This window comes from Antechinus flavipes, chromosome 5, assembly GCF_016432865.1.
Source record: "Antechinus flavipes isolate AdamAnt ecotype Samford, QLD, Australia chromosome 5, AdamAnt_v2, whole genome shotgun sequence".
In the NCBI taxonomy this organism is placed as follows: domain Eukaryota; kingdom Metazoa; phylum Chordata; class Mammalia; order Dasyuromorphia; family Dasyuridae; genus Antechinus; species Antechinus flavipes.
This window is the reverse complement of record NC_067402.1, coordinates 223514750-223528864: the sequence shown is the minus strand read 5'-3', so window position 1 is coordinate 223528864 and position 14115 is coordinate 223514750. Positions and strand designations below refer to the sequence as shown.

Here is a 14115-nt window from a genome sequence, read left to right as displayed (position 1 = left end):
CGCCTGGGGCTCGGGAGTTTTTCCAGGCAGGGCCAAGTGAAGGACCTGGGGCAGGGAAAATAAGGGTTGGGGACCAGGACAACGAAGCAAAAGTGGGGTGCAGACTCTGTAAACTGAGGGGGCGGAGGGAATTCCCAGGAGCGTTCACTGCCCCCCCCCCGCTCCCCTCACGTTTCCAGCGGGAGGCCTCGACTCCCTGACACACTGCAGGGTACTGCCGGCTTTTGCTGGCTTCTGCCGGCTCCCCACGAGGGACCGGGCCCTCAGCCAATCACAGGTCTCCGGGGAAAGAGTCCACAGCGCCCAATGTTCCGCTGTGCCCCAACCCCACTCCCCAAGTCCCTGATCCTCTCCCTTTTCCCTTCGGCCGCGAGCGGGCCAATCGCAGGCAGCTGGCTCGGAGGGAGTTGGCAGGAGGAGCCAATCGACGTGGCGGCACCCGTGGCGCGTGCCGGGGCACCACCCCTTCAAGTGGAAAACGCTCAGTGGAGAGATGTCTTCTGGATTTTGTAGTTCTTCAGGTTCCGCTCCGCCCGTCATCTTTTATCACGCATGCTCAACGAATCATTCTCGCCCACGGAGGAGGGCGATATGCTGAGCGGATTTGGGGAAAGAGGGAAAAAACTTCCCAGAAGCCACTGCGACCCGGGTGGGATAACTCCCCCGGAGGATTGTGGGGCGGGTAGCCTCGTTTCACTTGGAGGCCAATGGAAGGGGGAAGATTAAGGACTACGTGTTCCGACATGCCCCGCGACGTCCCCCACCTTCTTCCCCCGGCCCCGGCTCCGGCCCCGGCCCCAGCCCATGCTCGTTGGTGGCGGCGGCGGCGGCTCGGGGCGCGTGGAGCCTGCAGTCACGGTGGCGCCCGCAGGAACGGAGGAGGGAATGAGTGAGGAGGAGCAGGGTTCCGGGATCATCACAGGCTACGGACTCCCCAGGTGAGTTGGTCGACTCACACTGACCCCTGCAGGGTGGAGGCCGCAATGCGGGAGGGAGGCGGAGCGCGGAGACCCAGCATGCACCGGGTTTTGGAAGGCTAGGACTGGGGGTTGGGGGTGAGGAGGGGTGGTTAGCCCAGATTCGGAACGGGATGGGGGTATTCCCAGCAGCCACCGCGGCACTGGATGCTTTGTTCCCACCATGCACCACGGTGGGGGCTATAACCGCCCCATCATGCACTTGGGTAGAAGATACCCAGCTTTCAATGTTTGCTTGATTCCCAGAATGCACCGAGACAGTGGCCCCCTTTGTTCCCTGCATGCCCCAGGGTTGTGGTCACTGAGTTTCCCAACATGCACATGATCAGAGGACACCGAGGATGCTGAACTCCGATGCATTGGTCATAAGGCCCCCCCCTTTTCATTCTTCCCTCCCAGAGGTTGAGGCCACCATGCCCCTCCCAGCCTCTGGACCAAGGCAGGGACTGACCAGCCCAATATCACTGGCCCCCCTTAGCTGCACCCCTTGTCCCCCTGGGTCTCAGCTGGCAGTGCCCATCAGCAGGGGGCCGAGAGGAACCGTGATGCAGGTGTGTGTGCCTCCCCCTAGTATAGAGCAAATGCTGGCGGCCAGTCCTGGCAAGACCCCAATCAGCCTTCTGCAGGAGTATGGGACCAGAATAGGGAAGACTCCTGTGTACGACCTCCTCAAAGCCGAGGGCCAAGCCCACCAGCCCAATTTCACCTTCCGAGTCACCGTCGGTGACACCAGCTGCACTGGTGAGGGGGCGTCGGGTGCCCTGGCCAGGGGTGCGTGTTCTCAGGACCTCCCAGGTCTTCACCTTGGGGGGATGGGCTTTTACTTTCCTCCAAGGCTGGGGGTACATTCTAGAAAGGGGCAGGGAACTAGAACTCTTTGGTTGCAAGAGAGGGGGTTGGGCAGGGGATTCTGAGGATCAGCCGAGCTTTGTTTCTCTTGAGGATCAGAGGGGAGCAAGTGGGAGTTAGATATAGGGAGGAGAAAGAGTTATTCACCAACAGAGACCTCCTTCCCCTTGGAAGTGGTCTGCAGTCCCCCAAGTACACTTCCTTTGGAAGGAGAAAGTGTTCTTTAAGTGGAAGGGCTCTGGAAAGTGATTGGGTTTTTAAAAGCATCAAAAAATGTTTTTCAAGATTGATATGAAGGATTGAGAGTAGATTGTGAGATACTAGAGTAGCCTAAGAGACACTTATAAGGCAGTGTCATGTGGGATGGTTTGATTGTAGTCCTGCATGGTGGGTGGGATTGGGGATGAGGGTACAGGTTCCTTCAGCCCTTGTGTAACCTGCACCCCCTCTTTCAGGTCAGGGCCCCAGCAAGAAAGCTGCCAAGCACAAAGCAGCCGAGGTGGCCCTCAAACACTTGAAGGGAGGAAACATGTTGGATCCATTTCTGGAGGATGGAAGGTGAGTGGTGGCCAAGCAGTTTGAGCCCCACCCATTGGAGTGCTGGTGACTCCTTGAGCTAATAACATGCTCTTGGAGCTTTCCCACCATTTGCTAACAAATGAAGCTCACCCTGTTCCGGTGGCATGACTAGCTGTTTAGCAGCTCCTCCAAGGATCACTCCTCTTGTGTTCAGACCCCAATTTAGCTTTGGAAACTTGAGGTCTTAGTCTAGTGGGGGATAACCTCCAAGGTAATCCCTTTTTTTCCTATTTAGACAGTGAAGGAGTTTTAGAATGATGGTCATTCATATTGGCTGAGCCGTGCCCCTAGGAAGGGGTCTGTGTTGTTTTAATCATTTTTCAGTCCTGTCCGACTCTTCGTGACTCCATTTGGGGTTTTCTTGGCAAAGGTACTGCAGTGGTTTGCCATTCCCTTCTCTTGCTCATTTTACAGATGGGAAAACTGAGGCACACAGGGTGGTGGAACCCAAGGTCACACAACTAGTTAGTGTGTAAAACAGGATCTGAATTCAGGTAGATGAGTGCTCGTGACTCTAGGCCCTTAGACGGGGTAATTGTTTGAGGAGGTTCCAGAGGGAAGAAGTTCCCTCTTCTGTCAGTCTAAATGCCTCTTAAAAATGCAAAATCCTAAATACCTCCAAAATTTTAACTACCTCCTTTTGGCACTTTGGATAGAAAAGCTTTCCTCTTCCATTGAGTGGCCATTGGCTTTGTGTTCTTGTGGGCTGGAAAGAAATTTGGGGTTCCTCCTAAGAGGTGAGAAGACAATGCAGGATGTGGCTAAATGCCCCCCACCTCTGGAGAAGTTCTCTTTCCTTAGAATCCCTGTGGAGGTCCCTGTTGTGCCTTGCCACTGCAGCAGGCCTGGCTCTGGGTGAAAGCAGGAAAGGTAGGGCGTAGGGTTCCTCCCCCTCTCTTGGGGCAGTCCTTTTTCCAGGCTAAAACCCAGAAGCCATTCTGTTGATCCTTTTCCAATAGCGATGTGCAGATGGTGTTGGCAGGAGACCGGGGGACAGGAGTGGTGGAATTGATAGCAGCAAGTGGAAGTTCCCTCATGTCCCCTAGAGATGAGTTATTTCTGGACCTGCCCCTTTGGGGTGAGAGACCCATGCCTGACCCAGGACAGATGGTGCCTGTGAATCTTAATACATAGAACTCCCTCTTTTTGGCTCAGAATACGTTGCATGTTCTCAAAAGGAAAGTCCACAGATCTTAAACATAGCCATTTTCCCAGACACAAGATGGAGGAGTCTTCACTCCTGGTGGGGACAGGAGGCCCTTTTTCTCAGTCTGTTTTCTGTGGCAGGGACCAAGGCTGATATTTTGGGGGCTTCTTGCCCATCAGGGTTGGCAGAGGGAATTTATAGAGGAGATGTGAGGAAAGAGGCCAGATGATATTGAGTCTTGGAGTAGGGACTAGAGACTGGCAGATGACGTAGCTGAAAGACCCCAGGATATTTAACCTGGAAAATGGAGGTTATCACTGCTGCACTTGGTCCAGAGGTGCCTGCCCCCCGGGTGGAAATGGCAGAGACAGATTTCTGGTTTGGAAGGGAAAACCTTCGGAAGAGGAACAGGCTGCCTTGGGGCTGGGGCTGAGGAGCACTTCTTGCTCAGGGCCCCTTGGGTTGGTCTGGCTCTGGAGGACCACTCCGTCCCTGAGATTCCAGGGGGCCTTTACTCGGACTTGAGCTCCACTTGCATCTCTCTTAGGAGCCCCCCAGTGGAGGTCAAGGCCCCAGTTTCTCCTCAGCAGTCTGAGTGTAACCCTGTGGGGGCTTTACAGGTAGATTCTTTTCCTTTCCTTTGTTCTCCTCTGGGTCTCATCTAGTTCCTTTCTGGTGATACTGGGATTGGGGTGGTCATTTCCCTTACTTTGGTGCTTCATGGCTGTTAGGCTCTGATTGGGGGGGAGTCTGGGGGGGGTTCCCTTCCTGCCCAGAACCCCAAGCTTTTGGGGAGGGTGACATAGGGCACATCAGTACCCGTGAGAGGGGCAGGGCAGCCGTATCATCCCACTGTATCCCTTTCATCTCTCCCTACCCACACCAGGAGCTGGTGGTGCAGAAAGGCTGGAGGCTGCCCGAGTACACCGTGACCCAGGAGTCGGGCCCAGCGCATCGAAAGGAGTTCACCATGACCTGCCGGGTGGAGCGTTTCATCGAGATCGGTGATTCGGGGGGCTGGGACAGCCTCATGCTTCTCAGGACCCCATCTCTGACTTCTCTGCCCTCTTACCCATCGCCACCCTCCTTCCTCTTGGGGCTTCCCCCGAGCCCCAACTCAGATATTGTTCCGTTCGTTCCTTTTTTCACCTGTCCCAGCAGTTTTCTCCCAGCTTCTTCAGCGCCCATGTTTCTTTCCCAGATCTCCTTCCCATTTTCTTGGTTTCTGGGCCTCCGGGCCCTGAGGTTAGAGAGCCAATGGGTTTGATGCTAGCCCTTCCCTCCCCTCCCCTCCCTGCTCCAGCCCCTTCATTTTCAACTCCTAGCAATATTCCAGCCCATCTTGGAGGAAAGGGGGTCCCAGTGTGAGGTGTCCTGGTATCCCCACTATCGCTCAGCACCCCATGGGTGGGCCGTGTTGGGAGGACCGGGGACAGAGGTCCAGGACGCCAGTCTTTTCTCTGTGCCCCAGGCAGCGGCACCTCCAAGAAACTGGCCAAGCGTAATGCGGCTGCCAAGATGCTCCTGAGGGTGCACACTGTGCCCCTGGACCCCAGGGACGGGCCTGAGGCCGAGCCGGACGATGACCACTTCTCCATCGTGAGTGTCTGCCTCCTGCAGCCCCGGCCCTCTCTGTGCCTCTCTCTCACCTTCAGCCTTTTCCCCTTGGTTTCCCTGTGAGGAGATTGGCCTCTCCTGACCTTTTTGGCAAGCACCCCGTTGCCCTTTTGATTCTTGACTTGTGTCCGTGGGCCACCCTCCTCCTTTCAGTGCCCTCTCCTCACACTGGGTAGTGCAGATGGAGCTGCCCCCATTCTAAGGCTTGCTTATAAGGGCTGCAGCCTACCCTCAAACCCGTGTCCTGGGGCTCTAGGCCTTATAACAGTGGGATGTTCTTTGGGTTAAAAGGAGCCTGAGCATTTCTGCCTCCGGCTGGTGAGGGTCCGCTCGGAGGCCCTCGCAGTTGGGGATCCGGGGGCTAAGAGTGAGGGGGGGTGGTGAGTGTGGGCCAGGCCTCTGCGGTGATCCTCTGCCCTCTCCCACCAGGGCCTCGGCTCCCGCGTGGACGGCCTTCGGGGCCGCAGCCCAGGCTGTACCTGGGACTCTCTCCGCAACTCAGCCGGAGAGAAGATCCTGTCCCTGCGGAGCTGCCCCTGGGCTCCCTGGGCCCCGGCTGTTGCAACGTCCTCAGTGAGCTTTCTGAGGAGCAGGCCTTCCATGTCAGCTACCTGGACATTGGTATGATGGGGAGGGCGGCTTGCGGGGCGAGCCAGGCCCAGAGGGGCCCGGGAGGAGACGGGAGGTTGCAGCTGCCCCCCTGCCTCTCTTCTCTGTCTCCTTCCTCAGATGAGCTGAGTTTAAGTGGGCTCTGCCAGTGCCTGGTGGAACTGTCTACACAGCCAGCCACGGTGTGCCACGGCTCAGCCCCGACCCGGGAAGCGGCCCGGGGGGAGGCTGCTCGACATGCTCTGCAGTACCTCAAGATCATGGCTGGGGGCAAGTGAGTCCTCAGGGCCCGACTCCCGGCCATCGTCGGCTCTGTCTGCCCCCCGCACCCACTGCCGGCTCAGCCCTCTGTGATTCAGGAGTTGGGCTTCCAGCTCTGGTGCCTAGGAGAGGTACCTCTTCTACCTCTGACACAGACTCTGTCTGCCTTGAAGCCTGGGGATGGGGGCTCCAAAGGCCCGCGCCTTTCCCCGGGTTCCTGATCATGTTGCTTAGGAAACTGAGTGATTGGGGAGAGGCTCCTCCTCTTCCCTCCTCTCAATAAACCTGGTTCTCCAAGTGCTTTGTTAATTCTGGTGGTGTCTGTATCTCTCCCAGGGTGCCGAGTGGGAGGGAGGAGATGCCTCTATTTGCCTATGCTTTCCTCTCTGCTGCCTTTCCCCTGTTCTTGTTTCCCTCGCTTCTCCTTCTCCAGCTTTTCAGAAGTTGGGGGGTGGGGGTGTTGTCAGCCCATCTCATGGCTGAGGGGCAGTAACCTCTAGCGAGGCTATTGCTGCAGTAACGGGGAAGGGGCCACTTCCCACCCCTTGAAGCCAGACACAGACATAGACGACACAGCTGGTAATAAGATGCTTTTATTAGGACAAAGGGCATCTATGTGGGCTTTGCATGCAAAAACGTACTGGTTGGGTGCAACATCATCACTTTTTCCCAAAGCGTTGTGGAGCAGCCAGGCTCCAGAACAGAGGAGCCTCCCCAGCCTGAAGACTCAGCCCCTGTCTGCCAGGGCTCCTCCGGGCATCCCGGCCAAACCTGTGAAGATAGCTTGCCTTGAGCAAGGTGCCTCATCTTCCCTACTGTCCCCGCCCCCTCCAGCCCTCGATTTGTCCCTCTTGGACTCTCACCTCTGGGGCTGGAACAGGAAGGCTGGGCTCCGGCCGGGTCTCTTCATGGCTTGCAGCAAGGACTGCAGGACAGACACGGGTGTCTGAGCATCCCGTCTAGGGGGGGGTCCGTTGTCTTCCTCCTACAGCCCAGTGGGCAGCCGGGATTGTGACAGATGAAGGAGCAGGGTGAGGGAGGGCTGAGAAAAGCTGACTCACGGGGAAGGGCTGTACTAAAGGATCGTCCTCGGACATGGGTCTGGAGCTAGGTGATGTCGAGGAGAATGCCCTCCCTGCCAAACCCCCAGGAGAACTAGCAAAGTGCAAGATTGGAATTCAGAGTCCCTTGCTCCTGCTTTCACCCAGTTGATGGGGAGAAATTGGAACGATGGATGTTCACTTACCATGAGCATATGGTCCCCAACGCCCTCCTTGGTAGCCCCTGGTCCTTCAGCTTGGCCTCTGCCCACCGTCACCAGCAACAGCAGCACAGCCACGCTTCTAGCGTCCATATTGCCTTCTCTGTCTCTTGCCTGCCTGTCTGCCACACCCGCCTCTTATACCTGCTGTCCTCCCCCCACCCCCCCGAAGAGGAGGTGGGAGCGTGGGGGCTGAGCTGGCAACGGAAACGCTCAGGCCCATTAACGGCCGCCTGGGATCCCCTCCCATGGCACTCCTGGGACTCCTAGCTCTCAGCCCCAGGCCCTCAGCCCCAAAGCCTGGCGTTCTTGACTTTATTAAACACTTAAATCTTGTCTCCTGAGTTTAAGAAACTCATTAATTGCAGGCATTTTGTCAAAGTCTGGCTATTCCTCAACAACAGGTTGGAAACTTCTGACTGGTTGTTTTGTTCCGCACCCCCTGTAGCACTCCTCCAAAAGGCATTTGGGGAAAATCTGGGGGAGGAAGGATGCCCTGCATTGGAATGGAAGGGATATGATTTGGAAGAGGGAGCAGCTCTAACCCACGGATGGTGGGGAGACCTTCCATTTGGGTTAAAGGTGGGCTGAATTTAATAACCTGGTTATTTCTGGAGACTCCTAAATCACTCAGATTCACGTGAGGAGACAAGAAGGAAAGGTTAAAGGTAAGGAAAATCGAGCCCTAGGCTTCCCCTATGGAAGCTTCTTCCCTACTCCTCCCACCTCTTGTATCCCCTTCTGGCTTGGGGTTGGAAGCAGACTGAAAATCTGGACTGTAGCTGGGAGTCAAGAAGACAGGATTACTGACCAAGTGCCACCCTTAAGCAAATGTAGTGCTTTGGGATCTGCAGTGATGGGAAAGTAGAGTTTAGGAGACGTCCACGTTTAGGGGATTGCTGTTGTACGGGAACCCTTTTAGAATTCTGAGGATGATCTTCCTGACACACTAGTGTGTAAGGTGGAGTGCTGCTGCCACCCAGTGGTGGCTGATGCTCATTGCAAGCCATGGATCCTTGCTCAAACAACTCTTTGCTGTGGGTATTACTGCTTTTTTGCTTCCTGTCCTTCCTGCCCATGCACCCAAAGTCCTGGAGCTTTTTCTGTTCCCTCCTGCGTTTAAAAAAAAAAAACAACATCCATCTATTAATCCCTATTCTTGCTAGCTGAATGGTCTACATCTGGTCTCACAATACTTCTTTCCATTGCCCATTGGGTCACTTTACATAGTATTTTAACCCAGGGGGAGGGAGGACTGAAGGATAGATGTGAAAGCTGGACCTTTCTTTCTTTTCCAAGACTTTTAGAACTCTTAACACTTGGTGAATGGAGCAGAACTTCCAGGGGGCTGTCCTTGGCTCCGAAGTTCTGATTAAGGCATGAACTTCGTTTTGCTCAAACATGGGAATTGGAGATTGTCTTATTCCTGAAGAAGCACTCCTTTGTCCCTAAAATCCCAAATAGGTTCTTGCATCGTGCCTCAATCCTGCCTGCCACATTTTAAAGTTCATTCCTTTTTATTCTGGTCTTTGGTGAAAGGAGAAAGCAAAAGCAGCTCTTTTTTTCTGGGCACTAAAAGCATCTCAGTCCTGCTGTGACAAGCTGAATCAATTTCTTAGAACCGGAAGGAATATCCTAGATCTTTTAGTGTAATCTTTTCACTTACAGATAAAAGAACCTGAGGTCCAATAATCAGTCACTTGTCCAAGGTCACACAAGTACAGAGTACATTCAACACTGCCCCACCCTCCTTTTGTATTTGGAAATGTTCCATATATACCTACATATGCCCCTCTTCTTTCTCCTAAAACTTCTCTTGGAGAGCAAGGATAGTTGTTTCCCCAGCACTCGGCCAAGTGCTCTGTGAAAGATACCTATTAAATATTATTTTGATGAGCATTAAAGCTTTGCAAGCCCTTTTCTCTGGCTGTACTTGTGCCGGTACTCATCACCTTCACCAAGCCAACACCGGAGGTGAGGCTCTGGGGGGATTGAGGGGTAGTGGTATCGGTTAAAGAATGGGCCCTAAATACCCACTTCTCCTTAGGCAGTTTTTCCTCAGTGGTTCAGACACTGCCTAAAAAGAGGACCTGTTTCTTTGGTGCATAAATACGTTACCTCCTCTGGACTCTTGTTTCCTGATCTGGAAACTGAGGAACAAATCCCTTCTCCTTCCCTCAGGGATAGGATGTGAGAGAACATAGATGCCATGTGCTTTCCAGTGATAGAAAAGCATGATGGACATGAGAATGATTTTATCTATCTTATTAAAGCAGCAGTAGAACAAACACAATGATTTCTCTTGTTAATAGTTTAATGTTATATTTGCAGCATTAAATAAGGCACAATATATGTGGGAGGAGGAGGGGGAGGAACAATGGCTAGGAGGAAACAGCTAGGAGGCAAAGGAGAGGAAATTTGGGGGGGGGGGAGCAGAGTGAAGTCTTTGCCCAGTCCCCGTCCTGGGAGTTTGTGAGAGCCTGCTCACAGGGTATTTCTGTCATGCAGATTTAAGGAGGGGAGGGTGAAGGGAAGAAATCTCTTTGTAATAAAATAGCTGGCAGCACAGCCCACCCCCCTGGCAGCTCACTTTTGAGGGTAGGGGAAACTTGGAAACAGAGAAGAGCCCCTTGTCTAGGGAAGAAGGGGTTAGATGGGAAAAAATGGTTATATGTCAAAGATATATAGATGTATGGAGATATAGTCTTTAGATATGCGCTGTTTCCTTTCAGAGAGATCCAACAATGGGACACTGCAATTTCTTTCCTCCAAGACAGGCACTAAAACTCCCCAATTTTCTACCTTGTCCCTCAGCCTGAAAGGCTGTTTTCTGTGTGTTCTGGGGAGATGCAGAACAGCCCACCTGATCCTAACTAAACACTGCTGAAGGGAGGGGAAGGGAATAATCTTCTACCTTGACGTTCTTTTAGAGTGAAAATATCACAGTGTTAGGGGTTTGAGGAATTAGGAATAGTTTTAACAAACCAAAAAAGAAGTCAAATTTCCCTCATGCTAATGTCAATTAAGTCTCGTGTGGCCGCTGGCCATTCCACTCACTGGAGCTTTAAAATTTGCTTTCATAGCAATCAACTAAAGAAGGCACCAGGGCAGCACCCTTCCCCGCTCCCCCCAGCTACCAAGGCCACCTCTCCACTACTCTGGGATTAGGATCTTCAACAAAAAGCCTGAACTGAGTGACTCAAGGTAGAAATGGGGGCTGGCAGACACGCACTGAACTTCCTGGCTTCTGTTGGGGAGAAAGCAGAGGAGCTAGGGAAGATTATCTCAAAAATAATCCCCCCCCCAAAAAAGAAACCAGTCCTAGTCTGCCCTAGCTTCTCATCCCATTCCCCCACATTTTCTTGGATACAAATGATATCCAAAGAAAGCAGCAAGCACATCAACAAAGGCATATGTATGCAATACAGAAGCCTGAATTCTAAACAATCAGGTTATGAGGTTAACAAAGATAACATTTCCGTCCGGTGTATACAATATACAATATTAATAGAAAATCATTGTAAGATTGGGGTAGAGGGAGTGGGGTCAGAGGCAGTCCCAAATAAGGTTGCTTCCTGGGAGGCTGTTTTGGTTTTTTTTTAGGGAGCCTCTCAGTCTCGAACTGGGGGGGGGGTGTGGAGGGTGGGGGGAGGGAGAGAAGAGTATGAAGAAGACCCTCATTAAGTCCCTGGAGTACAGGTCCTAAGTAGGGAACTGAAGTCTGTCTAGAGAGCCCGGGTGAGGTCGTGAGGAAGGGTCACTCCTAGCAGCCAGCTGCTTTGCAGAGAAGGCAGGCATAGAGCTGGGTGGTGGGGAATGCTGGGAGGAGAATTCCAGAGGGAGAGGTCACACAGACTAGCATGGGAGGAGGTGGAAGCAGCTGGCCGCCCCAATGCCGGGTGAAGCTGTTGTTAGAGCTGAAGGGTTAAAGGTTACGTGTTGGTGATGGAGGTGCTGGGGGGTTGGTGGGAAGAGCTAGGAGAGCCTTTGGAGATACAGACACTCAGAATCTATTCCCGTTGCAAACATTAAGGCCTGACTTGTCTTGGCGACCCAGTCCGAGGGTGCCCCTCCTGCTTTGGACTGCTCTCCAGGCTCTCCTCCTCTTGTGGGGCAAGGAAGGCTCCAGTGCTCCATACACTATGATTTTTGAAGTGTCAGGAATGAGTTCTGGTGACCCGTTGTGCTGTGGCCCTTTTCTGGGGCAGGTGTCTGGGGTGGGGGTCCTGTCCTGGATGGTCATGGAAACTTGGGGCAATCTCAGGTCCTCTTGCTAAGATGATGACAGCAATTGCAATGGCAAAATGCATTCCCACAGGCTAAGGGGAAAGCTTTGGGATAAGCAGCCACTCCTGCTCCCCACTCCCCAATTCTGGGGTGGTTGCTGGGAGAAGGGTAAGAAGCAGAAAGAACCAGAAGGCTGTGAGGGGCCTCGGTGTTCCCTACTCTGCATGTGCTTTTCTTGAGCTGATAAAGTACAGATGCCAGAATTTGGGGATGAGCCTAGGGGGAGGGAAAGGCTAGTAATGTTCTACCTCCAAACTTCCAAAATGGAGATAGGAAAGGAGCTACTCCCTCTTCTTTGGTAAAATCCTCAATTTTAAAAACATTTTTCAAGGGGAGCCATACAGGGTCTATGGAGCTCCTTAGGAGCCATAAAAGGCAGCCATGGCTGTCAGTGCTAAGCTGAAAGAAGAAAAACAAAACAAAATCCCAAAGTAGAAAAAAGGGCCTCAAAGGCCCTTGCTGAAGGGCCGGTGCAGGTGAGCTGTGCCGAAGGCCGAGTCAGGAGAGATGAGGAGCCCGAGGCTGCCACTGACTCCCACAGCCATTGTCCTGGTAGGGTCCTTGGCCCCAGGACCATGAGAAAAGGAGAAAGGTGCTTTCCTCTTCTTCCTCTCCATACTGCGGGTTGGCTTTCTCCGCTATGGGCCTGAAAAATTTCTGGGCAAGTTCAAAAAAGGAGCAGATTGTGGCCCCTGAATGGAGGCCTGGTTTGTGTGTTATCTGAGAAGAAAGTGTCAAGTATCTTCCTGGCTCTCCATAGCCGCTGCTTCTGAAGACAAGGTGAGTGGGTTCCAAGCCGGCAGGCGGCGGCTGCTGGGCTGCCTTTGGCCCCAAGGCAGTATTGCATAGTTAGTGCAGGGAAGACTAGAAGTCACACAAGAGGCTCAGAGGAAGGAGGGGATTCCTCCTCTCAATCTAATCCTACCTGGGAAAGGAGGAGGTTTCCTAAGCAGCCGGTACCCTCTTGGGACAACACTGTACTGTACTCAAGGCAACTACAGCAGCCCCGGCTTCTCTGGGCCCCTGAGAAGGGAAGGCAGACAGAGCTGGGCAATGACTGGGAAGGAAGCTGGCCTGGGCAGATGATGATGGAATCAGAAGGTAGAAACTGAGTATGGTGGGTATTTCAGAGGATAAGTGAGGCTGAAAAATGGGGAAGGACGAGAAACAATTTAGAAAACACAGCTTTCTGTAAACATGGAGTTGGGCTGCTTTTTATGGGAGGAGAATTAGAGAGAATCATGTGGACATGAATGAAGTGAGAGGGGGAGGAATCAGCAGAGATGCAGACAGGCACATGCAAATTGGCCAGTTGGCTGCTGCAAAAGATAGAGAAGCTAATATCTTAAGGACTTTGTGGAAGAAGTTTTAAATTGCATCTTCTGCAGACATATATGGCTCCATCATGTTCCAACAATTCGAGCTGAAGTATGGGGGGAAAACAAGAAATTAGCTCTAGAATCCTCTCCCTTCCCATTGCAAGGTAAGACAACAATTTAAGGCCACAAAATGAGGGTGCCAGGGCTTAGTGAGGAGATGAAAAGGAAAGCCCACTTGGGCAACCCCAAGACTCTTAACAGAGAAATGTTTGAACTGGTAGTGATGGGAGAAGGAAGACGCTGGTGGTTTTGGGGGACCAAGCTGGGCTCTTGGTCCAGAGATGCCATGAGCTCAGGAAAGGAGCTGGATGGGACAATGTGCTCCAGTTGGGCCCTCCCCTTGTTCTCCAGGCAGCCTGACGTCTGCATGCTGCTCAGGCTTGAAAGAGTGACTGCTACAGCTGGGTGGGTAGAAGGGATCTCCCAATCTGGTGGCAGACAGGTTAGTGTTAAACAGATGGGCATGTGAACACTACACGGGGCTTGGAGAGGTGTTATTTCCACCACTGAGGAAGACTTTTTGCAAAAGGATGAGAAACCACCTTGGGGTGTTAGGTGGGAGTGACTGGATGCTTGGGGCTAGAAGCCCCTTAGAATACATAGGCCAGATGTGTATGACCCATGCAGATGAACAGAATAGCTCCATAACTGTCCTTTACTCACTTAAAACACAATTTCCCTGCTGCCATCCCATGTGCAAGGCAGGTAGGAGGAGAAGGGATGATGTCTCTCTCAGGTTTTGGGTGGGCGAGCTCTGGCCAGGGACCTCTCCGTTGGGGGAGGCATCATCTGCCCGCAGACTGGGACTGTGGGGTCATGATCACATGCGACTGTATGGGCATGTTCAGTTCTGTCCTTTGGCTGGCCATCTGAGTGAGGACTGACGTGGCAACGGCTTCGGCGGCGGAGCGGACGCTGAGGCCATTGCTAGCAGCTGTTGCTGAGCTGTGCTGGATCACTGGAGCTGGGGAACCCGTTGGTTCTGAGCTCTCCTTGGGGCTTTCTGCTGGGAGCAAAGGAGAGAGTGGGGGGCAGGGGGAAAGAAAAGAACTGAAGTTAGCACAGAGACTGGCAAGACAGACAGAGCCAGCCTCTCCTGTCTGCCCAAAGAGGCCAGAGAAAATGAAAAGTCTAATAGGGAGAGACAAA

General features: G+C 53.0%; 3 protein-coding genes across 7 annotated transcripts in view; 1 reads left to right on the top strand and 2 right to left on the bottom strand.

The window, feature by feature from the left end:
* Window positions 1–584: 584 nt before the first annotated feature.
* Window positions 585–6336, top strand: TARBP2 (TARBP2 subunit of RISC loading complex). Its single transcript, XM_051961520.1, is given in 9 exon segments — window positions 585–938; window positions 1549–1718; window positions 2282–2384; window positions 4100–4172; window positions 4439–4556; window positions 5024–5151; window positions 5599–5701; window positions 5704–5790; window positions 5899–6336. Coding segments are annotated over 9 exon segments (1074 nt in total). The 5' UTR covers window positions 585–804; the 3' UTR covers window positions 6057–6336.
* Window positions 6337–6616: 280 nt separating this feature from the next.
* NPFF (neuropeptide FF-amide peptide precursor) lies at window positions 6617–9517 on the bottom strand. Its single transcript, XM_051961564.1, has 3 exons — window positions 7286–9517; window positions 6903–7024; window positions 6617–6810 (listed from the first exon to the last, which is right to left on the bottom strand). The coding sequence occupies exons 1-3, from the start codon at window positions 7391–7393 to the stop codon at window positions 6699–6701; spliced, it is 342 nt and encodes a 113-aa protein (XP_051817524.1). The 5' UTR covers window positions 7394–9517; the 3' UTR covers window positions 6617–6698.
* Window positions 9518–9596: 79 nt separating this feature from the next.
* LOC127538067 (cyclic AMP-dependent transcription factor ATF-7) overlaps window positions 9597–14115 on the bottom strand; it is a 92036-nt gene continuing 87517 nt past the window's right edge. For 4 of the 5 annotated variants that reach the window (XM_051961557.1, XM_051961559.1, XM_051961561.1 and 1 more), the window contains one exon: window positions 9597–13972. In XM_051961557.1, the coding sequence (XP_051817517.1) occupies window positions 13752–13972 (221 nt within the window). In that variant the 3' untranslated portion in view covers window positions 9597–13751. The remainder of the gene's footprint in view (window positions 13973–14115) is intronic. The other variant, XM_051961560.1, reaches the window with a different exon arrangement.

Bases quoted from the DNA above. Each gene is read 5' to 3' on its own strand.
- NPFF (XM_051961564.1), bottom strand. From the start codon at position 7,393: ATGGACGCTAGAAGCGTGGCTGTGCTGCTGTTGCTGGTGACGGTGGGC. The intron at 7,025-7,285 runs GTAAGTGAACAT...ACTGGGCTGTAG, and splicing joins TTGGGGACCATATGCTCATG to GAGGAAGACAACGGACCCCC. The intron at 6,811-6,902 runs GTGAGAGTCCAA...CTATCTTCACAG, and splicing joins TTCCTGTTCCAGCCCCAGAG to GTTTGGCCGGGATGCCCGGA.